At 41.3% G+C, this 26807-nt stretch overlaps 1 protein-coding gene across 2 annotated transcripts; it reads right to left on the minus strand.

The window, feature by feature from the left end:
• Positions 1 to 656: 656 nt before the first annotated feature.
• dtd1 (D-aminoacyl-tRNA deacylase 1) lies at positions 657 to 26114 on the minus strand. 2 transcript variants are annotated; one of them, XM_083923979.1, is made up of 6 exons: positions 26016 to 26114; positions 25521 to 25611; positions 23337 to 23572; positions 20195 to 20292; positions 11975 to 12130; positions 657 to 3373 (listed from the first exon to the last, which is right to left on the minus strand). In XM_083923979.1, the coding sequence occupies exons 1-5, from the start codon at positions 26056 to 26058 to the stop codon at positions 11975 to 11977; spliced, it is 624 nt and encodes a 207-aa protein (XP_083780105.1). In that variant the 5' UTR covers positions 26059 to 26114; the 3' UTR covers positions 657 to 3373. The 2 variants fall into 2 exon arrangements, with proteins under 2 accessions (XP_083780105.1, XP_083780104.1); XM_083923978.1 differs by having other exon boundaries at positions 11966 to 12130.
• Positions 26115 to 26807: the final 693 nt, after the last annotated feature.

Consider the following 26807-nt stretch of genomic DNA (forward strand, 5'->3'; position numbering starts at 1 on the left):
ACTCGGGGTGTCCGCGCAGTCACAGAAACATGTTGGTTTGAGATACACAGGTGGTTCCATAGATATACAAACCACGAACATCTGCCCTACCCAACACTCCCTGTTCTCACCCTGTTTCAGCTGTAATCATTTGCAGCTCTCTCAGATGTTTGGTACAGTACATCAATAATCCAAGGCCCCACAGTCTACTTCCTCCTCTTTGGCTGTACAGCCTGTGAAGCACTGGGAGCAGTCGTTTGAGAGGAGAGCTGCAATTGTAGCCCAATTCAAAGCAGCACTAAGGCTAGTTAGCTAGCAGACATATTTGGGTCATGTCTTCCTTCTCTGAGAGCTCCCATGTCCGTGCTACGGCGACTCCTCTCCCTCTCCTGCTGCTCTCCACCACAACATAGAGAAACCTCAGCTCAGCGACACTGGGGAGAGAGGGGGAGAGAGAGGGAGAGGGAGAGGGAGTGGGGGGTATGGTTGGCCAGGAATAGCTTGGTGAACTAAAAAAAAAAAGCTAAAGAGCTAAAGTTGGGAGCGTATAGACGGGCCAGGTGGTGATGCTGAAAGGAAAAATAAGGACAAGCATCCCTGCTTTTGTATCACACAAAGCAAACAGAATAAAGCAGTGGAAAAACACACAAAACATCACTTTTTCTATTGACGTCTTTATAAAATGGAAACAAAATGTACATTCAGATCTGTCAAGTGACAGCAGGACAGTGTAATAATCAAAAACATGAATGAATGAACAGTAGATGTATTTTTGTGAGGCCAGAGGCTGCTCAACCACACTGGTGCCAGTGTTGGTGATAGTGAAGCACAGCAGGCCCCTCTCCACAGAGGCGAAGTACATGTAATTGAGACAAACTGACTTGTTGTCACTAAGATGAAACTATCGGATCCTAGGCGTAAAATTGACTACAGCTGAAGCGAGCAGTACGGCACTATCCCTCCCTGCAGTCAAAATGATCATTTCCTGTGTGTGGGTCTGGAGCTATTTAAGAGACAGTCAGCACGATCTTTCATCGGAAGGTCCAACTCAAATCACAAGTGTCTGATTTTGCAGTTAAAGATCATGTAAAAACTATGTTGAAATGTTTTAGCAATATTCTTTTTAGAGTTGAAAGGCCCCAATGCTGCCTAAAATGGTATTGGAGAGTACACAAGTCTGCATTGATCCGGTACCACGTCATTTGTCCCTGAAGAGAATCACTTTAAAGTAGTTTATTTTCAATTTATCAACAATGATAGCAATCATATCACATCTCTAATTACAAAATAAATAATATATAAAGCAGGTTTTTTTTCATGCACTGGTATTGGATTGAACTTGGCATTGGCCAATTCACAAGTTCGGGTATGGGGAAGAAAAAGATGGAACTAGAAAATGTCTTATTTTATTTAACATTAAAAAGGAGAAAAATGTGTCTTTTAGAGACAGATTAGAAATACTTTGTTAAAAACTATATTAAAGAGTAATGCTGGTTTTATGCTGCAGTGGTTGGCAAGCTGTGGACAGCGCACATGTTCCCCAGTAAATTCCAGCTTTGATCGGCATATATGCACTTCTGCATCCTGTAGCTAGCCACTCACTGCAACATGGTTTGTGCAACTTCGTTCACATTGTTGCCAGGTCACCAGAAGGTGCGCCGGGATTGAAGCAATTTAACATAGTGGTCAAGTGGTGGAATTGCAACTTTTGGGGCTTTCACGTGATGGCCTCTGGCCCAAAAAGCCTTTTCCCATTGCCTTACACTCACCGGCCACTTTATTAGGTGCACCTGTCCAACTGCTTGTTAAAACAAATTCTTAAGCAGCCAATCACATGGCAGAAACTTGATGCATTTAGGCATTTAGACATGGTCAAGTTAAATAATTGAATCCCCATACAGGCTAGCTGAGGCGCTAAACCAGAAGTAGCCGGCTCTAGTACACCTGTTGGCTTTATGCGCCACTGAACACCCTTCATAGGAATGAACAGGGCAACTCTGTATCCAGTTCTCTTAAAGTGTAATTCCGGTGTACAATCATCCCAGGGTCTTTTTTCCCCGTTTTATGTTCAGAGACTCTCATGCTACTGCAGAGGTTTGGTGTTATTTTGAGCAGTATTATTAGTTTTAAAAAGACGTTTTAATGCCTTCACCGTTCTGCCCCGAGCTAATCAGTGTTAGCCACGTCCGGCTGTTAGCCACTCTCTGGGATTTCTCTGTTAATAGTTTGTACGTAAAAATATTGTCTTTATAGCTTATTTGATGTGTGCAAGTGTCGAAAAAGACCATGGGATGATTTTAGGAGGGAATTTCACTCTAAGACATCAGTAGTTCTCGAAGTCGAAATCTCGAAGGTGCAGGGCTTGACCTTCTGCAAGTGCACAATATTGCAGTTCCACGCTGATGAAACATTTTAAAAGATGACACCATTTAGCATCTCAAGAGTCCAAATTTGACATTCCCAGGTACATTTACAAGCTCTTGAGCTAAAACGCTAATTAGCTATCTAGTCTACCTGATGTTAGCAGGGTACTTTCCCCTTGTTTTTTTGTTTGTTAGCTAATTAAGCAAGCTAAGGTGCAACACAGAATACTGTATGTGTCCATGCTTGAAGGAGGTTGCTGTCCATAAAGTATGGACTTTTGCTGATTTTTTTGTTTCTCAGAAGAGAGCACAGGGCATGTCATTTACAGAGCAGACCTGTGTGCAATAGCAATTTCAGTTGGACCTTAAAACATACAGTCTATTCATAAAAGGTCATACAACCTTTAACGATAGACTTTACACATGTACTAACACTAATCAGAAGGTGTCACTGGTGCAATCAATTAAGCAAGACTGTCACTGATATTCTGATGTTACTAATATCACTGTCCTGATGTTCTTGATGTACTATAAGCCAAGGACTTGGAGCTGAGTTATAATTCAGGGTCAGTGCCATGTCTCTAAGCAGAGCTTAATGGAGAAAAGCAGACTGAAAGAGAGAGAGACAGGCGGCGAGAATCTGAAAGAGAAAGACATTCAGAGCCAGATGGAGGTAGAAATATGAAAGTAAGGAAGAAGTAAGCACAGAAAGCCGCAGCACCACACAGTATATCGCTGCTGAAATCTGTTCCTTTCCTATGCATCCCTTGTATCTCCCTTCAACAATCTAAGAAAACCGGGCAGTCTTGTGGTTAGACTTTGCCTCTTTGATATACACCTAGCCAGTCCTATCTGATCCTGGAGAAGAATAGCCGAGGACGCCAGCACAGGGATGATGCTCTGCGTCAGGCCAAGAGAATCCTGCTGATTTCCAAAGGAAGGAGGACAGTCCACCATCAGATGTAAGAGTCACTGAAGATTAGGGCCCTCCTGAAGAAAGTGGGCTCACTGTAATGTCCCCGGTTTGACATCTGCATGAGAGAAAACAGAACAGAGTCATTTTGTCATTAATCACCATGTGAAGCATTAAAATGTGTAACTATGTAACCTGTGGCTACATTAGTTTTATTTCATTTAGTTACACAGCAATATCTAACTAAGTTTGCTATGAGCATATTAAAAGGAAAAAGGATGCCAATAGCCCTATTCGCAAGGGACTAGTGTAATGTGGGGACGTGGGGTAAGGTCTTTTTTACCGGAGGTTTTAGTCCTGTCCGAATGTGCCATGTCAGTCATTATTCCAGAGAATGTCAGTCAAAAAATTTAAACCTTCTGCAAAACAGTCCAGAAAAAATACCTCAGGTAGAAATACTCCTGTACAATTACGACCCTCTGTAAAACACATGTTGGTATCCAGGCATATCCCGCCAATACGTAGTTCCTGCATTTGTTTGAGCATGGAGGAACTTGAAGAAGCACTTTTATCGCTTGTTTTTAGAGAATCGATTCTGTCCTTTAGTTTTGTGTTAATTTTGTGAAATCAGGAGGCTACGTAGCACGCACAAGGTGACAGGGAGGTGACTGCAGCGTGTAGATGGAGTCTCCCCGCCCACCTCTGGTAGAATCAGGGATTTCTTAATCGTGTGCGAATTGACCCTTTATATTATAGACGTACTGAGGTAAGACTATTTACCCCACATTAAACTAGTCCTGACGGCAAAAATGAAGGTGCTTAAAGGGACACTTCATTAACGTGACCCTTTGTATATCAATTAGTAACCGAGTGTTGCCTTGAATTCATAATTTAAACCTTATTATCTTCACGAGCCTCCAATGTGAATGGAGAATCAAACAAGTTTTCCTCATGAATTCATGGCAACACTCTCTGACTAACTGATATGCAAGTGGTCATTTTGAGGTTGAAGTATTCCTTTAACATTAGCTTCCACCAAATATGGGTTAATGTGAGCTAATTAATAAAATTTTCTTTTCATTTAATTCTAGTATTCAATCTCCTTTCATTTCTCTGTTTCTGTGAGCAAAGTTGCAGGAAAATAAGACGCTTTCACGGTCCACATGAAATCTGTCATACTGTCATTTGATCCATTGCTAAATAGTAGCGATATTGATTAGCGCAGCTTTAAAGAAAAATTGCCGTCATGCAGAGCTATTTTAGGGGAACAGAAACAAATTCACTGATAAAAAGAAGTCAACGGGGAAACAGCATTTTATTGTTTTCACAGCCGTAATTAGCCGATAATGTATCAATTCCACTGAAAGACTGCAGCCTGTGTGGGACTCACACATGGAGCGCGTGTGTAGCCTGGTCTGTGTGTGTGTGTGTTACAGTTGTTTTCTGATTTAATAAAGAGATACGCAGTCTATGGCCGCCCGTAATAACCCACAGAGCTTCATCTTCACACACCCCTCAGCCTGTAAAGTGCATGCTTCATGACACCGCGAGATAAACACTAAAGCAAAATATGAAAGGATAGACGTGTTTACATATCCTCATAACGCACAGCCCTACATGTGGTTATTTCATATAGAGTATTGAGTGAATTACCAGAACACATACTATATTGTGAGATATATCTTTATCGACGTATGAAATCTGTATCAGGTCTATATCAGGATAGAAGATTTTGGAAATACAGCCCAGTCCTATACAAGGTTTCTTAAATATAAAAAAGGTAGATTTACAGCACTGTGAACCCAGCCTTCACCTATAAAAATAGTAATATCTACTCTCTGAATTTACACCATTACAACAGCAATCGACAGTGTGGGTTAGACATTGCTCACGGCAGCCTGCCAATCAGAAGAATTCTTCATGTAAGCAGTTTATACCAGCATCAGAACACTGCAGCCAGGAAGGAAGAGCAGAGAAAATAATGGAGGACTGTCACAAATTACTCATTCGGGGGAAAGTGAACGCTGCTCATGTTTAAGTCATGCAAAGCAAACCTCGGGAACATCAGTCCTCTCTTTAAAATATGCAGTAACAGAGCCAGGCAAGCAAGCCCCTTGTCTGACATCTCTCTTACTTCCCAATTTTCCTCTTCCACCTCTCCCTCCACCGTGGCGCACACATCTCCAGAAGTGCTGTGTGCGCTCCCCCCAAATAAACCCAATAACTCCCTCGACTTCTTGGACTTTAGTCTTTTTTTTTTTACTTCTTTCCCATTTCACCGTTTCTGCCATCTCCCTCGATCTGGCTCTCTGTCAGACAAAAAGGTCTTATGTAACGAGGTGCTGAAGCCTCCGTGTCTTACCCAACGTGCACTTTGGGATTTCAGTGCTAGCCCCCCTGCAGTAGAAGAGTCTGAGATGGCACTACAGGCTTACAACGTCCCACATAAGACAGGGTGGGTGGGTGTGTGTGTGTGTGTGTGTGTGTGTGTGTGTGTGTGTGTGTGTGTGTGTGTGTGTGTGTGTGTGTGTGTGTGTGTGTGTGTGTGTGTGTGTAGGCGTTTTAAAACAGACAAAACTGAACTAAACAGGACAATAACGCAACACACCTCAATTGTGTACCAGTGCAGTGCGTGTGGAGAGAAGGACAGGGAGTAGGGCTGCTGTTCAAGTGCGGTTGCAGTGCCAGTTTGATGGCGAATCTGTTTATATGTGTGTCTGCCAGAGAGTTCACACAGGGAGAGGAGCTGTGCCACAGGAGCCAGCAGCAGCAGCAGCAGCCTCAGCAGGGACAGCGGAGGGGACACGGGGGGACACGGGGGGAGCTGACTCAATGCCTGTCTCCATTCTCCTACAACTCCTTGCTTTTTGCACTAGTAAACAAACACTGACGGCAAATCAGAGCCACCCCAACCCCTCCTCATGCCCGCAATACGAGCCACGGAATGAGAAACAAACAGGTCTGTCTCCCATGAGCGTTGCTGAGTTTCACTGCAATGTCAACAATATGAAAGAGAGCAGGCACAGACGGGGAAAGGAGAAGTGGAAAAAAGAGATGCTAAGGTAACGATGCTGCTTTTCCCCTCTGCACATTCAGAGCTGCCCCGTTGTACTTGACACAATAATGGAGTAGGGTTACAAATTCTAAGAATATTCAATCAGAATCAGAAATACTTTTATAATCCCAAGATGAAAACTTTCCACGGTAATTGCAGGGGAAATAATGGGATTTAAATGGAAATATAGGGGGTATTTGCTCAGGCTGTATTTACCACGTCATATGCAGATAGAAACAAACCATATACCACATAAGCAAGCATGATCCATTTATTACATACAATGTGAAATCTGCCACGTGATGAGTTAGCTAGCTAGCAAGTTTACCTCCTTCAGCCTGCGTTTTTAATGTCTCCTACCTATTTGGGATTAGTAGGACCTCAAACATTTGTATTGTCTTTGAACAGAAGGAAGCTTTTTAGGGTATAGGGTTTATTTTTGTCACCAGTAAGAAACAAGGTACAAAATATTTGTTTATGTCAATCAAATTCATTTTTTTCTATTTGCTTTGCTTCGGTGTTCAACCAGCATCACAATTAGACACATCCTCCACCTCAGAGCTGTCTCCTACTATTGCATTGATTCAATCTTTCTACTCTTGACAGAGAAATATTCCATGGAAATGTATCACATAACAATAAAACAATCAAATTCAGTGTCAACTCACTTATACCACATGTAAAAACTATTTATAATCTTGTAAACTGTTGGTTTCATTTCAAATCTTCCCAAGCTATGTTTACCAACTTACTTGCATGAATGCTAATAAAGTCCCAATGTCCTCATGAGGACAGCTTCCCAATGTAGACTTCCTAATTAGCAGTGTTTTGTTTTTTGTCAACAGTTTAGCTTGTTACCATTGCAATATCAAACTACAAACATTATTCATAATGAATAAACAAGAGGTTTTGTACTTGTACTTGTAATGTCGAGGGTGCAGGGTCGATTTGAGCCAACAATGTGGGCTGAGTGAGTTGTTCTGATTTACAATAAAGAATGAATGGAAAGAGATTAATAAAAACTCCTCACTTGAAATTCTCAATCAAGCCTCATCCCAAATGGTAACAGCTAGCTAGCAAAAACGAGCAGAAGGTGTTATAAATAGGGATGTCCGATAATATCGGCCCACCGATATTATCGGCCGATATTGAGTTAAAAATGTAATATCGGGAATTATCGGTATCAGGTTTTTACAACCGATGTTAGTTCTGTAGGCTTCAGCATTTCCGAGTGTACCTGAATGCAACACGGGCCGTAGGCTTCAGCATTTCCGAGTGTACCTGAATGCAACACGGGCCGTTTACAGGCGCGTGCTTGATGACGTATAACAACAACAACACGCTTCACTCGTAGGTTGCTAACCATGGCTAACAAGCTTCAGCTCTCCCGGTGCATGAGATGTCCGTGGTTTGGAAGTATTTCCAAGTGTCATCTACTAACAGTGAATGTGCGCTTTGCAATGACTGCAAGGCGTTAGTTATGAGAGGAGGCAACAAGGCGTCTTCCTTTAATACATCACATTTGATCATCCACCTCAAGAAGAATCATGCGGAGTTAAACGCTACATCTGTGCAGCAAAGTGATGAAAAGAAGCACCAGCCGACACCGAGAAACAAACTTTTTCTATCGTTCAGGATGCCGGATTCACCAAACGCGTGGAGTTCCTCGAGCCCCGTTATGTCTGTATAACGCCCAGTCGCAAGTATTTCTCAGACCAGTGCTTACCTGAATTGCACAGCATTGTTTACAGTCACGTCGAGAAGCTAATTTCTGGTGCTGTATCCGTTAGATCCAATACAGGTTAGCATGTTGAGCTTAACTGCTGATTTATTGATTGTATTATTTGCCAAGATACGGCTCAGTCTTTACTCAGTCTGGAAAAAGAAAACTATGTTTGTTTACTACTGTGGACTGAAGCTATGCATCTTCCTTGTTGTGATGTTGTCTGTAGTGTGTTTGAGGCAAAATATTCTCTCTAAAAACACAAACAATTAAATGAATGGCACTTTTTTCAATAACTTATTTTGTACTGACTGTGTTTACATTTGAAAAGCCGTGTTGCATTTATGTATGCATCCAGTGGGGCATCACAATAAAATTAGGCATAATGTGTTAATTCCATAATAGGTGATATGTGATGAATTTTGGTGTAAAAAGGCTACATGTATCGGTATCGGGCGATATCGGTATCTGGTGATATCGGTATCGGAAATTAAGGGTTGGACAATATCGGAATACCGGATATCGGCAGAAAAGCCAATATCGAGCATCCCTAGTTATAAACAAGTTATAAACTTGACTCTGCTTTGGGTACCTGTCTGCTGGTATCCTCAAATATCATGCAAAATGTATTCACTCCAAGAATATGATCAAAAGTTTCCAAAAAAGCATGTAGACTGTTGGCTAGACATGTGATGGGAGAATGCACATGAAGAGGGTCCTATTTAATGGGATGTAGGGCTTTCCTTGATTACAGAAATCCTTTGTCGACTAACACTCGCGCCATTTTGTCAACAAATTGATTAGTTGATTTAAAAAAAAAAAAAAAAGTCATTCAGCATGAAAAAAGCATTAAAAATGACTAACAGAAATCTTAGTGGACGAACACCAAATCGATCGATAAGTCAACTAATTGATCAAGAGGGGCAGCCCTAATGGGATGCTCCCAAAGTACCTGCTCAATGTGGTGCATGGTCAAAGTTCATTTAAATGGGAACACTCCGAAACATGCCATAAGAACTAGTATTGCTTTTCTTTTTTTCCCCTTCAACCTTTATTTTACCAGGAAGTCCCTTGAAATTGAAGTCTCTTTTTTTGTGGGAGAGCTGGCCAAGACTGGTTGCCAGTTACGGATTAAAAAGACATGTTTATTTCCCCTCAAATAAGTTCACTATCAAAATGTCAATCCCCAAAAGTCACGAGCTTAACTCCCCTTTGGAAAATTGACAGACATCTATGTTGAGAACTATTTTTGGGGGACAACTGTATTCGTGCAAAACTGTGCAAAAGACAGAAAACAAAGTCCGTCTCTTGAAAAAAGGCTGATGTAAATATACAGAATATTGTTAGTTGTGTGTTTAGGGTTAGGGTTTCTGCCAATGTCAGTCAAAGTGTCTATCAGACTGTATCCAAAGTTGAAGGCTTGTGTGTATCTAATGCACAACATTTACAAGGGAGCAGCCGTTGGTAATGTAAATGTTAAGGTCTCAGCTCCAACTATGCTACTGAAATATGTATAGTGAAAATTAAGACAAGGATTAAAACATAACACACTAACGGAATATACTAAGTGAGCCAAATGCGACAAAAGCAGGAGGAAATACTCATACAAATGGAAGGTGAAGTTAGGCTGTACTGCATCTTACAAATTGAATAAATAAAATTAAAAACATGAACCCAAATATCAATATCAATTTGATACACTTTATACACTTTACATGTATTAATGACAGTATAGGAGTATAGGAGAAGAGAAAATATAATAAGCCCTGTTCAGACATCAAATCTGGAATATTCTTATTTGCTCACATGCTGAAGGTAACATATGTTATTATATAATTTAAGTCAACTGTATTCATAAAGTAATCAAACATTTAAGGCCGTGATAATGCGTGTTATTTTGGCTTTTTTTGCTTTGAAATTTGTATTAGAACAGATCAGGAAAAAATAAAAATTGGCTAATTTACACAATTTTTTTATTAAAGTTACACATAAACACTATTTATGGTATATCAATATTGTTATATTCATCGTGGAAAGAAATACTGTTTAATGTAAAGGGCGTTTCTCTTGTTTAATCTCCCCGCAGCTCTACAGAGCTTTTTCAGAATCTTTTACAGTTTTTCTCAGTTACTTTGGTCCATTTCTCAGATCGGGGTTGAAAATCTCAAAAGCACTTGTTCAGTCTTCACATCATTGTGTCACTTGTGCACATCAAAAAAAGCCGATATATATAAATATGCTTTGGTACAGGCATGCAAACGATTCTGTACAATTCTCTGCTGTTTCCTACATTATCAATTGTCATGTTGATCAAAATGTATTATAAGGGTCTCTGTTGAATAGTCTCACCCCCACAACATTTAGGCATTAGTTCATCCCATAAGTCTTTACATGCAAAATGGTTGAACAAGTTGTCATAATATGTGGAGCATATTTCCATATATTTCCATTAGACTTGTTTTTCTAAATCTGTCCTGAAATGGTAAATTGCTCCCAGGTGAATCTTGACTTCCTCTAACGAAGGGAAATGTGTGGACAAGCGTTTGTGGCCCGACAGACAGGGACGTCAGGAGGTGTACGGAGACTGCACTGTCATTCCAGAAGCGCTGCATGTACAGCTTTCCCTCAGGAGACTGTCCTATATTCACATTTCTAATTTTGTTTTTTCTTTGTGTTCTTACAATTTACAATAATTGTCATCAGAGCTTTAGCCATCATTTACATCAGAAAAACCCTCCAGAGTACACTGTTATATTGACAACATGACTAAATAATTTGACCGTACGCAATGACAAAAAGACTTGTCATTCTGATGAGACTGACATGATCATTGACACAGACATTTACTTTTGAAAGATGAACTAAGGATTTTGAGCAGGAGACATGGTGTTTGGCTATTTGTTCGAACTGTTTTGAGAAATGCACTTACTGTTTTGCAAATGTCCAGGATGATTTGAGAAGTGTACCAAAGCGTCTGACAAAACAACTGTAAATCAAGTTTTGGTTTTATGGTCGAAAACTGCTGTTTTGGTCCATTCTCTCTGCTCTCATCAACCTTGTTCCAGCTACAGCAGCCAGCTGTTCTCAGCAAATAAGCTCTGATAAACCCTGCACCTGCTCAGCACCAAACAGCAGACAGACAAAGTTAGGGACGAGCTGGTGAACATAGTGGAGCATTTGGCAGCTTAAAAGTCAGATATTTCCCTCAGGAGCTGGTGGAGACCAGAATAGAGCTAAAAAGCGAGGGACTATTGGATCTAAATTAATCAGGTGGACACAAACAAGACTTCAAACGAACGCTCATGTTGTTCTGTCTGCTGGGTGAGTAAAACTGCAACGTGATAATATGTCAGTATTGTGTTTTCAGGTTGATGCACTGCCCCTAAGTGGCAAATTCATGCAGAAAGAAATCTTCACTTGCACAAAGTGGTAGAAGTAGTATTAACTTATACTTAAGGTTAATTCTTAATATCTCTCTGTGCATATAAACCTTGTGTGTACTGAAGACTTTTTGTGAAGAGTAAGACACAGAATGCAGCTTAAACTGCATGTCAAATGTTACTTAATCTGAAGTACTGCAGACATTGTTTTTATGGAAAAGTGACTTTGACAGACATTATAAATAGACAGCGACATATTATGGTAATGAAGAGCAACTCTGTAAGAGGGTGAAAGACTTTGTTTTCTTGTAAAGCAGAAGGCACTAAATCATAATAAATAAAAAGTATTTTGAAGTTACACTATATCTCATCAAATATACTGAATAATAACTATAATTAGCATGACAAGATTAGCCTTTACAACATGAATGATTATGTTTGTAAACAAGGCAATGCATTGGGATTTTTTAAATCTAAATCTAATTTTAAGAAAACTGTCGTGTGACTGCATTTGTTTATGTATGTTTGTGTATGTATCCTGGGCTCCCTCACCCTGCTGACCTAGGACTCCCTCTCTGATGACACATCCCCATCTGCTCCACTACTGGCGTTGGGGTCCTGTCGGGAACGCATGGCGCCTTTCTCCTTGCTCGACTCTGAGGGGCCCTTGGAGCGCGTCTTCTCCTTCCTCTGCTGCTGCTTCTCCTGCTTTGACAGCTGAGGAAACACAAGAACCAGGAAAGCTTAACAGAACAACTCGTGTGCCCTTAACATGTACGGTCATATCAAAGGAGAGGACAAGAACTGGTTTCTATAGGACACGTGCCAGGAATAATAAATAACGACGCTTGGATTGTGCCTTAAAATTGCCCCTTAGAGCATTTGGGTGCCTCTGTAGAGGAAAAGGAGTTAAAAGAAATATCCATACATGGGTACATTGATTGCTACCCAAGGGTCCAAGTTTACATTGAACTTGCCTCATCTACTTTTTACAGTAATGCTTTTTTCCCCCCAGAGAACGTGCCTGAACTTTGATGCTGTATGTGTTCTTTATGCACTCTATATAAAATAGAGAGCCTAGAAAAAAAATAGATCTGACATTTACCACTGATGCTTAAGGCTGAGTGTCAACAAAGCATTTTTTTTTCTTTTCTGATGAGGAGAGAGCATGTGAGGTCAGGTCACCCAGAGAAAAGACGCTACACCCAGAGCACTACGACTTTTTTTGTTCTAGTTTGAAATCTCTGAACTTTTCAGGCAAGCGCTGGTGTCGTTACTCTTGCTCCTGCTCAGGAAACTATCACACTAAAGACGGAAAAGCTCATTTGTGGGTGCAGATCAGCCGGACACTGAAAATCTCTGATGAGTCTTATTAGCTATGTAGTTAACCCCATGTTAATGTAGCATTAAACTAGTAACCTAGTTAACGTTAATGTTGCTTTCTTGGAAACAAAACCCATGGTAAGCGCTTCCAAGTGCCCAGGGCAGCGCCTTTCTGCCAGAGAAAAACACTCCATGGAGACAGGCCCTTAGACAGCCAACATTTATGTTCCGCTACATAACTTCAATGTAGCTTACGTTCATCACCGTTTGCTTTTACAGCTTTTTCAAACACGATGTCAATGATTAACAGTGAAAGAGAAAATGAGAGTAGTGGGAGACTCACAAAATGTATGGAGGAAGGTGCTCTGGTCTGATGAGACTAAAAATGAACTTTTCGTGCATCAATGAAAACGCTGTCTGTCGAAAACCCATCACCTCACATCACCAAAAGAACTCCATCCCCACAGTGAAACATGGTGGTGGCACAATCATTATGTGTGCATGTTCTTCAGTAGTTTTTCAGCAGCCGGGACTGGGAAACTTGTCAGAGCTGAGGGAAAGATGGATGGTGCTAAATACAGGGGTATTCTGGAGTAAAACCTGTACCACTCTGTGCGGGATTTAAGGCAAGGACAAAGGTTCACCTTCCAACAGGACAATGACCCAAACACACCGCTAAGGCAACTTTTGAGTGGTTTAAGGGGAAACATGTAAATGTGTTGCAATGGCCTCGTCAAAGCCCAGACCGCAATACGATAGAAAATCGATGACTTAAAGATTGCTGTTGTGCAAACTATGCAACTTGAAGAAGTTAAGATGAGGGAAGCTCATAGAGACTTATCCAAAGCAACTTTGGAGCTGTGATTGCCGCAAAAGGTGGCTTTAAAAAGTATTGACTTTAAGGGTGTGAATAGTTATGCACATTAACTTTTTTCTGTTATTTTGTCCTATTTGTTGTTTGATTCACAATAAAATAAATAAAAAAAATCTTCAAAGTTGTCCCCTTGTTCAGTAAATTAAATGATGCAAATCCTCAAACAATCCATGTTAACTCCAGGTTGTAAGGCAGCAAAATGTGAAAAATGCCAAGGGGGGTGAATACTTTTGCAAGGCACTGTATATGCCGCTGATTGCATGTGATGAGGGGCAGCTGTGTGAGACGGACCCATAGACTGTATACTGCTCTGAGCCACATGCATGGGAATGAATTAGGTCAACCATATGCTTCTCCTTTTTCCCTGATGGTCTGAATAAGTCACTAGATTGGTTGCTAGTAGCTTTTAAAAAGTAAAGTTGCTAAGAAGGTGTGAAAAGTCTCGCTAAAAATGTATCGAGAAAGTGCCCGCCTGTGAATGCTTTGGGACGGGGAAGGGGCTCCCAGCAGCACCCTCTGCTCGTTGAGGACACTAACTTCTGAGTGTTTGATGCATCAGAGTCAAAACAGCACAAAAGTCTCCACTAACACCAGGAACAGTGACACATTTCTATCTAGGATGGAGGAGGATCTGGGAAGTCTCCAGATTTGGCGAGAAACTCTCCGATCTTTGTATTCTACACAGCGTCTCCCCGTCTCTTCATCTCTTTGTTGGTGTATTTCTGTGGCAGTTACAGCGCCACATCCAGGCCTGGCATGGACATTTAACATTTTAGCTGCCTGTTGCCTCTGCTGGCTGTGTGGTGGCTGGTCTCCTCACTGTTTCACTCTCAGTCATTTAGGAGGCTGTCTCTTTAGGTGGTTCAAAAGGTTAGTTGTGTTACCATACGATATGCGCAACTTGTGTGATTGTGGTACAGACGGACAGTGTGAGTGTGCCCTAAAAGCTTTCCAGCCTAACATTCCTGGTGGCTCACTGGGCCAACACCATGAAAATGCTGCATCATGACTTGCAGATCCTGACATTTGCAGTATGTTCAGTATTCACCCAAAGGTCCAAACATGTATGAATTAGTTAAATTAATTAAATAATGAAGGAGACACACATCAGTGACACAGACAGGCACTCCACATCTGAATTGTCTTTGTGGATGCACAACCACTTCTATTCTCTCCTCATTTTGAGCTATTTTGGGTTGTCATATGATCACTTCAATGAGTCTATTGTTGTGACTGCATACACTCCAAAATAAGTCTTCCCAGTGCCACTCAGCACCTCCAGTCACTACTCCAATCAAACTCCTCCTTTTCTCATTGTATTCTTCACGGTCCATAAAGCACCCCAAAAGTAATGATGAAGTAGGTACTCTGTAAACACAGGTGCTTAAACTTTAATGGCTGCCGGGAAAATATTTATGAACTGAATGTCATCTTAAAATCCAAAGCATTGCGTAAGGCATTGCATTATTTACAGAGGGCAAAGAAAATCTGTGTTATTCCCATTTGAACCCATTAACACGCTGTAGTATCAAACCAGGCCGACTGGCTTTGTTGATAATCGAATACTGATAAAAACCTGACCTGACCTGATCAAACATCACATCATCTATGTATATGTTGGGTTTCAGCCCAGAGCCCGAAACAAAATGCGCAAACTGTCAGATGAACAAGCACAAACTCCAGAAAAAGACCCCTCTGCATTCCCCCCCAGTGGTTCCGTGTCCTAAAGAGAACATCCAAACAGGATGATTTTCATTGCTCTGGATAACACCATTGTTTGCTCGCCGCTTGACCCTGCAGTGGACTAAATCCCTGATTCATGGAAAGAAAGGAACAGTGTCTGTTGGCCATTGCTTCACCCCCCCGTGCCAAGCTTAGCCTATTGGCTGGCCTTTTATCCCTCATGTTCAGCCTTGGCTTTGGCTCCTCGGCCCCCACAGCAAAACATCCCACACAGACAAGATTGAAATTCTGAGGACTGCTTAATATCCCTCCCTTTGGGCTAGCAAGCCAAGCCCACTAAGGGGAGAGAAGCCAAAGCCGGCTCTTAGCCAAAACATAAGGACGTTGGCCAGGTTCCACAGAAGTGACCAGAATTGACTTGGGAGAGCGGATATTTGAACTGCTTCTTGAATAAGAGGCTGAGATACATGCATACAAATGATGGTTTAATAAAAAGATAGCTAGAGGGGAAGTGAACCATCATTGTAGAAATGTGGTTTTATTCATAAAACCATTGACACAAAAAAAGAGATAGACATAAAACACATTCTCATTATTGATTAATCCAGTGGTTCCATAAGTTTTGGTACCAATACCAGAAGCATCCTTTTTTTAATATGCTAGAGGCATGGCTCTCTGTCCACCACTTCATTCTAGATTGGGGTATTTAAACTATTTAATTAACTTGCACAGCAGCTGGATTCTTAATGCGTTTGTCTTGGTCATGTCTAGATGGTAACCCAAGATTTGCTCAAGTCTTGTGCAATTGTCATGTTAGACTTTGACCTAAGAACAGTATAGGTGGTTGGGAAGCGATTCTGGCAAGAGTTTTTGTGTTTTATTATCTAAACATGAACACTTGTGTCCAAACCACCAGCAGGTCAGACCAAACAGCATCCTGTGAGGAGCTACTGGCAGATAAGGGGGATGACGACGACTCAGAGAGGCAAATGTTCGTTCAAAACAATGCTCCTAAAGAGGTTAGCATAGGTGTTACAATAGCATCAGTTATATCAAAACTGAAGAGAATTTAGTCATTATAAGAACAATTGTTTTTTTGTGAATAGCATCAGATCACAACAGGAGTCATTTAAGGATCCCTTTCCTATAGAACAGCTCTATACCTTGTCCTTTTAGTAAGCACACTATATAGCCTTATGTTATTTTATCTTTTTTGCACGACGACATGTTAATTCTGTCTTGTGTTCAAAGATCGTTTGTTAAATTCTTTGGAAAGAGGCTCCACTCCTAATTCCAAATTGGGTCATCAAATAAGCCATCAAGACAATTTTTTTCATGTATGAATTATTAACGTAGATTTTACGGAGAGGCGCTAACAGCCTGCTGCGGCTAACACAGATAAGCTCAGGGCGGCGAGTTGGACACATTAAAACGTCTTTTTTTCCCACTAATACTGCTCCAAATAACACCAAACCTCTGCAGAAGCATGAGAAGAGTCCTGACACATTAACAGAAGTCCAACAACGTAGTATGTGAACACTTAGTGTGAGTTTATTAAAAGAGTGTTTTGAAAGACTTACCTACTGGTCCCGGTACCAGCTGCTCCATTCAAGTTTTTATTACCAAAAACAATCCAAAAGTAAGGAGCCCATTGATGATTTATTCCAACAAAACACGTAAATGTTGTGGTTTCTGGCAGTTTGGAGAAATATAAGTTAATAATAGATGGTACAAGGTTTAGAAAAGTCCCACACAGCATCTTTCCCTGCTTCACCCAAACACTACGCAGATCTCAGGGGTCAGGGGTCGTATGTTGCCAGAAGACGCACAGTGAGTGCAGGCACGGGTTAAGCCAAATAGCCTGCAACTTGAAGTGAAGAGATACAGAATGGTTCATGTTTGTGTCTTTCCTGGCTGTGAAACAAAAATGAAAGCTTACAACCCAGAAACTTTTCACGCCGATCAAGACCCTTAGGCAGAGGGATTACCGTGTTTGCCACAACCCACAACGTTCACGATGGGCTTCTTCCTTTTGGATTTTATTTGGTAATTGACTTGAATGGAGCAGCTTGTACCAGGGCCAGGGCCAGTTTTTCAAAACACTTTTTTAATAAACTCTGTGTTTACATACTACGTTGTTGGACTTCGGTTAATGTGTAAGGTCTCTTATCATGCTACTGCAGAGGTTTGGTGTTTTTTGGAGCAGTATTAGTGGTTAAAAAATACTTTTTACTGCCTTCAACTCGCCGCCTCAAGCTAATCAGTGTTAGACACTGCAGGCTGTTAGCGCCTCTCCTGAAAATCTACGTTAATAGTTCATACAAAAAATTGTCTTGATGGCTTATTTGATGACCCAATTTGCCTAAAAAGACCCTGGGATGATTGTACACCGGGATTTCACTTTAAATCCTTTTTGATCTCAGTATACAGTTTCAGCTCTCCAAAGCCTGTATATGTGGGCATGTGCCACCAATCATCTGACGCCCACACACAACGCATTGTTCCCCACACACACTGGTACCTGACTAAGCCAAATTGGGGGGCTTTCAGCTGTGCCATAGGGGTGACTAAGTGAGAACACAGTGAATCAGTCCACCTTTACAACCTATGAAAGAAGTGGCAATGGCCCACATCACTCTTACGAACATGGTTGTTATGGTCTAAGTTTTTAAACTTCTTTTTCATCCAAGTTTCCAGAAACAACAGGGAATGTCAGAAATGTGCACTCATCAAATGTAGACATGTAGACCCTGTTCAATAAATCTGCAAATCTAAATGAAATGTTACCTTATCAAAGATATAGATTAGGGGTGGGAATTTTTGGGGTCTCATGATTCGATTCTGATCCTTGGGGCCCGGTTCAATTCAGAATCGAATTTCAGTTCAAAACGATTCAAAATCGATTTTTTAATTTAGTAAATGCCTCAGGATCTACTCCAGTCCTCTGTGAGCTAAAAAAGGCGAAGTGGCAAACTATGGCATGAAAACATAAGATTATATTTCTTTTTTTTTGAAAAAGGTATTAACTGATTGCAATAATGTAAACACACAAAGGCAAATCTATGACCAAATGTTAATGTGTTCATGCTTAACTTGCACAATTTTTTAGTATGTCTCAATTCTCAGTGACCTCAAAAATAAAAGTGCTATTGACATAGATACAATTATACATGTAGGCAAGTAGCTGCCTTACTTCTTAGAATCTCAAAAATGAATACATTATTTACTGTACAGTATATACACACAACAATCCACCATGGCGGGCACAACAATTATACACGTTCTTCCAGGTGGCAAAAGCTGAAGCGTTCTACGATGGCACCACTAGTAAACAAACCACAGGCGTAGCCAAATCTACATTTCAACAGGTAAGTTGTTTCAAAAACAGACGAGGTGGAAATTCAGGCGTAGTTAATATGATCTTTGAGGGACTGATTCATTCAGGAGATAGCATCAAATTAAATGCATACCTTGGTAAAAGTAGATGTAACCTAAAGGCTAGTTTATTAACATAACTAAATGAGCAACAGCCTACCATTGAGTTTTTTAGTGACAGTTGCTGTTTGACACAATCTGTAAGGCCATGGTAGATGATCTATTTCTCTGTTATCTAACTAAAAAGGCTATGATCGTTTTCTGTTGCTCGGATCGGATGGCACAAACGTGTGCTTTGACGGTTAAATGGATAGTGCGCTGTAGCCTAGCACTACTTAACTACTCAAACTAAATGTGCAGTGATGATGAAACGGTGGTATGCAGCAGTCATCCATCAGCATGCTATGTTTGGCTTTTCCTATGTCTTCCACTGACATTTGATCAGTAGCCTACATGACACTAGAACTACTTCTTCTTGGCAACCATCATTAAAGGTGCATTCCCACGTCCTACTATATTGTGTGAACCAGAGTACTCTTCCAATTAATGCTTTAATTTTAGATCAGCGAAAATGTTTTAAACCATGTAACACTGTTTACAGTAGCCGGCTGGATCGCTTCAGGTCAGTAGAGCCGCTCGCGTTCTGCCACCCGGAAGTATCGTGACGCCTTTTGTTTACAAACATTCTGAAATGCCGTATTTTGACCATTTATTCTGAAATTCCACAGTTTAAAGATCTGTGAATAGTATGCAATTAATCTTATTTTCATATTTATTTGGTATGGGTGATCATTTTATATCCAGTCAAGTTTACAGTTTACGGTTATATTTCAAGTTATGGATTAGACTTATTTTTCAACTGTAAAATGTCCTGCTGAGGGACAACATGTTGTATGCGTTTTGGGCTATGTGTTTATGTAAGTTTTAATATATAAAGTATATACATATATATATAAACTATGCAATATCCATATCAGTATTGGCCTCAAAAGTCAGTTGGCCGCATATCTGATGTGATATTTACACCTACATATTTAAATAGATGAGGTGTTAGTGGAAACAATAATAATAACAATTCACAATTTCCTAAATTCTATCCATGTTTCTTACTCAAATCAGTAGTCTCATTAAAAAAACGCTCTATGGGTGATGTGAAGCAAGAGCCACTGCACACAACAGAAGAGCATATATCACCACCTAGTGGTTCAATATGAGTGATAAGAAACACTTGACACTTTATGCATGTATTCCAGTTGTGTCTTACAGTGGCAGAATAAATGAGAACTGATGTTCAATTTACATATTCACTTTGAAAATATATTACTCTCAGTAAAACTCAGTGACCCTTTGACAAAACAAAAAATCTTAATTCAAGGTCGGTTTCCCCGCTTTTTTTTTAGCTTTAAATTGCATCTGGAGACTGAGCCATCTCCATGACAACTGAGCTAACGTCATCCAATGATGACTAATAAGTGGATCTTGAATAAAGATGTTTTTGTTGAACTACTCCATGCTCAATAATGTACCTGTCTGGGGTCCGTGGGGCCAGTAGGGGACATCAGTTCAATGGTAACCGGTCCGTCGTTTTGAATGTGGACCTGCATATAAGCCCCGAACTTCCCATCTAGAACACAAGACAAACAGAGACATTTTATAAAGCTGAATGAGACCTGAGGCCTGTCCCTTAAAGGAAGATTACCAAATAAGCCAGGCTGACTCATTTTTAGTAAATTCGGTTCTATAAAGAAAATTCAACATGCTTCAAGCTCAGTTACTATGGCAATTTATACTGACAAACTAACTTGGTCAAGGGTCCTGTAACACTCACCCGATGAGAAATAGATGGTTTTACTTGACTTTCTGCCATACTTCCATATCATTTGACTTCATTAACCACTGTTTAAAGAAAATCACCTTAGAGTGTAACTCCGGCGCAAAATCATCCCATGGTATTTTTCGACACATATATACATCAAATAACATTTTTTTTCATCTATGAACTATTAACGGAGAAACCCCGGAAAGTCTCTAAAAGCCGGACGTGGCTATCACTGATTAGCTCGGGGCAGTACGGGGAAGGCATTAAAATGACTTTTTTAACCACTAATACTGCTCAAAGTAACAGCAAACCTCTGCAGCAGCATGAGAAGAGTCCTTACACAGAAAACAAGGCAACAATGGGCTCCTTCCTTTGGGATTGACTTTGATAATCCACTTGAATGGACTTTACTATGAGAGTAGGTGGTACAGGGGCCAGTAGGTAAATCTTTCAAAAAACCAAAGTCTGGGTTCACTAACTACGTTGTTGGCGAACCCTACGGTGCTTCTTTTTATGTGTAGGGAGTCTTCTCATGCTATTGCAGAGGTTTGGTGTTATCTTGAGCAGTATTAGTGGTTAAATAAAGACATTTGAATGCCTTCACCGTGCTGCCCCCAGCTAATCCGTGTTAGCCACGTCCGGCTGTTAGCCACTCTCCTGGATTTCTCCGTTAATAGTTGTTACACTAAAAAAACTGTCTCGATGGCTTATTTGATGTATCTTAGTGACGAAAAAAGACCATGGGATGATTTTGCACCGGAATTACACTTTAAATGCATTAAAAAAATGCTCAAAGGGTGGCAGAACATACAGCTCCACCCTCCACTATACACTGAGACCCCACAGAGATTCTTTAATATGTTTATGATATTAAAGTGTTGTTCTGTGGCTGTGAACATCACAGCTCTCTCTTGACCACTGCTGCCCGTCCATTTGATACCTGTTAGACCTTTCGGGCTGCTTCAGCACAGTGTGCAGACGCTTGAACCCGTCTTAATGGAACTGGTTTAGCCCCAACTTTATAAGGCTCATTCAAGGCAGCTTTTGCACTTTGAGCCCTGCTTTTCTTTTCTTTTCTGTCCTTTATGGATTAAAAATCAAAGACAGTTTGCTCACAGCTGACTAAATAACCCAGTGCATCCCAAATGACATCACATCCTAATATAAATAGGCAGTAAACACAAGTGGCATTGGCAGTCAATCTTTTATGAGGACAGAAGATAACGTTGAGCCTTAAGAGACATTGGGGACAAAAGTCTGCAGGAGGACAGGAAGTTCCAACTTAAATGTTCTCCTTTCTTCCACTGAGTCCGTGAGATTAATGACACCATCTGCACAATGAAGCTGTGGGCCGTGGTGGAAAAGTGCCGCATCATCATATTTCCTCTCTGGAGTGTGGTGGGTGGTGGAGATGGGAGAGGGGACTAATTAGGAAGTCTTATGCCTCCCTTGCTGGGACAAGGTGTTCTCCGCACCTGCTCCCTGCTGGCCTGACCCAATTCACTGCCACCGTCACCAGCGAGGCGTCACTGCCCCGATAATCCGCACCTCCCACCCCCAAACAAGCTTTAACCGCACACTGAGATGGGGGTACAGGCAATTAAATAGCAGGGGGCACTGATCCAACCTTATAAGGGAGTGGCGATAATAGTGACCCTCAACACAAGTAGCCGTAAACAAACCAGGTTTTGTTTTTAGCCGGTTGTCCTCCAACTTCCAGGGACTCTTATTGAAACTGTCCTCTCCTTCCGATCCTGAAATTCTTACTATTTTTGAACTGTGATTCCATAAAATCCCTCATATTGTCCTAAAATAAACACTGGATATCAGCAACTCAATATCAGACCTAAAGGGAACACATTATCCTCATTATCGGGTTCATACTTACGTACTTTGGGTTACTGCTAGAACATATTTACATGCCTTAATGTTAAAAAAACACATCCGCGTTTACAGGTTCTCCATCTGAGCGCTCTCCTCTGCATTGTCTCTACAGCCGGGGAATGACTGTTAAAGCACTAACACTTAGTATAGTTGTGACATCACAACGATACACAGGTCCTGACGGCTCGTTTAAAGGCACAGTTTCTGAATAAGTTGTGTGCATTTCTCTGACTGTCAGTTTTGATACTTTTACATCCTTATATTCATAAGGATGGAAATCTCACTTTTTACAACTTGGGACATTTAAATGTTTCATAAAAACTGTGGGGAAACAATGGTGAAATTAATCAAACGATCAAGCTCACCTCTAAAGTCCAAAGCAGCAGGAACATGCCACTGTGCAGTGTGCACTGTGACTTTAAAGGGAAACTGTAAAGATGGCTGAGGGCGCTTTGATGCCTACCTCATTTGGTCTGGACTTTCTAACTTAAGTTTGATGCAAACCAAAAATGCAGGTCTGAAAACTCCCCCGGCCCATGGTTTGACAGAAAGAGGTCTCGGTCTGGCTCAAACTGAACCCTGGTCTGGTTCGTCTCTAGTGTGAAAGCATTTTTTGTATGGTTCAGACTTTCAGACCAATTGAAGGAAGTTCTGTCAGGCTAACATCATCTTATAAGAGCAGGGAAGCTCCTACAGAAGATCTTAGTGCTCATTGTGTATGTAGTGTGTGGTTGAGCAGAATAAATACTGCCGCTCCATTAAGTGTTGCCCGTATTGCTTCCAAACAACAAAACAAAATAAAATGAGCTGCGGTAGCATGGAGCGAGCATTTAGACAAAACGCTGCAGCCCATGTAGGTGATGATGACAGGACGTAGGTTTGTCAGGTAGAGGGGTCTGAAGTGAGCTTGCATAATCGCAACGTGCAACCAAAAGTAACAGGATCAAAGTTGTGGGTTCACTCACCCTTAATGAGCTCTGGCTTGTAAGTACTCCTCATGTTCTCCAGGATGCTACTGTAGAAGGGCTGGGCCAGCTCTGCAGGCATGGCTGAGTGGAAGTCTGGCTTGTTGCCTTTCAGTATACACTGCAGTGTGAACTGGCTAACACAAAGCACCTCAAAGTCCTTGTCCATGACACTTTTGCTCCAAGCTCGCCCGTTCTCGTCTTCAAACAGGCGAAGGTTCAGGATCTTGCGCACTCTGAAAACACACAGGGAAAACCAGTGAGGAAACAAGCTGTCTGAAACTGTGACAATCACTCTGATCAATGTGGTCAGTGTTGGCAGAGACCTCACTAGTTTTACTTCAAGGGACAACATGGGATTTCTACATCTTTTATCCCGTGGATGCAGAACGTTTTTCATAGTATACCAAATGTTTACAGCCTGGTTTTCTATCTTCCAGGCAGACATGGGTTGCTTTTCATGCTAAGACATGAACATCAACACGGAACGTGACAGAGATACAAGGATGTGTTTGTATTCTTTACTTCCTTGCTCATCAATTTGCATGCATCCATATACAGTCTTTGTTGTTGAGCTCTGAGTAGTGATGGTCAACCCGGATCATTTTAAGGATTCAGGTTATTCTGAGTCACTTATATGATCAGGGTTGAGTCACTTGAGTCAAATTCACCCGAACGCTAATGAAACTTGTTCCTACAATGTAATCTACAGTTAATGCAGCCACTCACGAGCCACTTAAGTGAGTGCATAAATGTGCACCGTGAATCTATAGGAGAATATTATCTTCAACCCTGTGTGGACATAGAGTTTATGATTGAGTGAGTCTTCCTGATCCACTCATACAGTGACAGGACCATGCTGGAGCCGAGTCAGCCATGCGGTGGGTCTCTGTCTCTAGTGGCCCTCTCCACTCGAGTAATAGACTAGAAGAAGCTGTAGGCTATTCATCCTGGGTGCTAAACAGGGTCAAATAACCTCACATTCATTTGAGGATTAAGGAATGGATTTGAAACATGTAGTAACCTTCTACCCAAAGCACAGTCAGATATTGCTATGAATCAGTTACATGAGTGGTGGGTTAATAACTTGAGCTAGTGTGGGTCATTTCTCGGGGTGAAGCAGGCTCTTATGAGCCCTGACTCAGACTGACTGTCAATCAGCTCTCTAGCATGATTCCCCATGTACCCCGATGTAACCTGATCCACAACCTCAGACTGACTGTGGCTCACTCAGTCCCACGGTTGATGTTTGATGATACAAATTAACTAATTGCTGCAAGTTATATAACATTTGGCAGCCTATGTAGAGTTCTATGTTGTTGTTGGGTTGTAAACATTTCAAGAGGTTTGTGTTTGATTCAATTCCTCATTAAATAGTGTAAAATTTGGGAGGACTCAACTGACTGGAGTGAACAGTCACTAAAGAGCCATGATTCTTGGGTTATTTTAGGGGGATGCGTTAAAGAGCTGGGTGGCCAGTTAACCGATCTCTGAGCATCACTTTGAGCACAGAGTAGGTCATCTCCTGCTTTAATGTTGCATCACAACAAATTCACAATGGCAACTTGACTGCTGTCAGAGAATGTTGCCCAGATAATAAGCATCAGTTTTTCAATGATGAGTGAAACACCCCTATTCCTGTGACCCGTACCTGCCCTTACACTACAAGCCTAAATTTACATTTAGAGAGGGAATGTTGCCAGAGATACAGATTGGAACAATCAGCAAAGAGGGCAGCAGTAGCTCAGGTGACTTGGCTGGGAATCGGAGGGTCACCGATTCGAGTCCCTGTGTGGACCATGAATGGAGTGTGGACTGGTGGCAGGAGAGGTGCCAGTTCATCTCCTGGGCACTGCCGAGGTGCTGTTGAGCAAGGCACCAAATCCCCAGCTGAGCCATTGGCAGCACCCTCGCTCTGACATCTCTCCATTAATTGCATGTATATAGGTCCTGTTTGTGCATGTGTGTATTTCAGGCCTGTTTGTGTGTAACCTGTATAATAATAACAGAGTGAACAAGTACTGAAATCAAATTCAAAATGAATAAATACATATAGGATTTTTGTTAAAATAGATACAAAATATGGAGGGAAATAGATCATTTGGGGAATTAATACAAACAGCGGTTTCAAATCCAGTCAAGCTGTTGTTTGTAGTGTTGAAAGTCCCTCCCACACACACTCACATGTAGTCCGCATCCTTCTGGGTGTCCTCCACTGATATACCCAGCAGTACACACAGTCCTCGTCCTATTGAGCTGATCTCTTCCTCTCCCACTGTAGGAAAACAGGACAAGTAGGTCGGTGAGTGAGTGCGCTTGTGCTGCGTTCATTCAACACTGACAGGGGACAGACTCAAAGACATCACTGGGTGTGGAGGAAAGGAGCCAGCAGGCAGGGCTGTCATTCAGCCGTCAGTGCCACCCAGAGGACACGTTTATCATTTGTTTGGTGGAATAACCTTCGCTGCTTTCCTCTGAGACACCCAGCCGGCGGTTCTGTGTGTGGACGCCCATCTGTCTGTAGAGCCTCATTCATTTCAGCGGCAGTGCTAATGCTAACCTAGCTAGGTTAGCTAACACTCATGGTAAGCGCCGTTAATATACGAGAGCCTCGGTGTGGCGACATTATCAAAGGCGTCAAAGTCTGCCGCCGACGCTGGGCCCACCACAGCCGCTTACCTCTCACAGTCGCCTTGGTAACCCTCTGAATGATAGCTTTCATTGTTTTGGTGTTGTTCGGGCGCACGCTCGCGCAGCTTCTGAACACCCGGGACGTCGTCGCCCTCTGTCGGCGGAAATACGCAGCACACATCCTCCCCTTCTTCTTCCGGGAGAAGGGCCCGTGTCTTCTGGAGGTTTGCTGGGACACAAGTCGCTGTTTGTACACAACTGTGTTTATTAACTTAATTACTGAAAACTTCTGAGGTACTTATACTTCACCTGGGTGCTTTAATTGATGCTGCCTTATATTATTATACTGTATTATTCACCCCACTTAATTTCAAAGGTGGGTATTGTACTTTTTCTGGTTATTTTTACAACTGAAGTTACATTGCAGATTAAGATTGTACCCCTATAATGAGCATATACCACATGTTAACGCTGAAGTATGAAAGTGAATTTCACTCTTAAATTATTTTGAGTTATAGTACTCATGTATATTTACTTTTTTATTTACTAACTTTCACGTGTAAAGGTGTATTTTTACAGTAGATTTTCCAAATACTTGAGGACCTAACCCGCCAAAATAAAAATGTAATGTGCCATTAAATGTACCAAAACTATTAATTGATCAAATGTGACATAATTTGATGGATCTGTTTTAATCTGCATCTATATTATGTACCGTTGTATTAATTCCCCAAATTATCTATTTTCCTCTTTGTCTCTTGTTGTGTTTTATTTTTCCCCTCCATACTTTGTATGTATTTCTATATCTTATATGTATTTATTCAGTTTTAATTTGATTTC

The sequence above is a fragment of the Echiichthys vipera genome (assembly GCF_963691815.1).
Source record: "Echiichthys vipera genome assembly, chromosome: 2".
Lineage (NCBI taxonomy): Eukaryota > Metazoa > Chordata > Actinopteri > Perciformes > Trachinidae > Echiichthys > Echiichthys vipera.

Bases quoted from the DNA above. Each gene is read 5' to 3' on its own strand.
- dtd1 (XM_083923979.1), bottom strand. From the start codon at position 26,058: ATGAAAGCTATCATTCAGAGGGTTACCAAGGCGACTGTGAGAG. The intron at 23,573-25,520 runs GTGAGTGTGTGT...GTGTGTTTTCAG, and splicing joins CAGAAGGATGCGGACTACAT to AGTGCGCAAGATCCTGAACC. The intron at 12,131-20,194 runs GTACATTATTGA...GTGTTTCCTCAG, and splicing joins GCCCCACGGACCCCAGACAG to CTGTCAAAGCAGGAGAAGCA.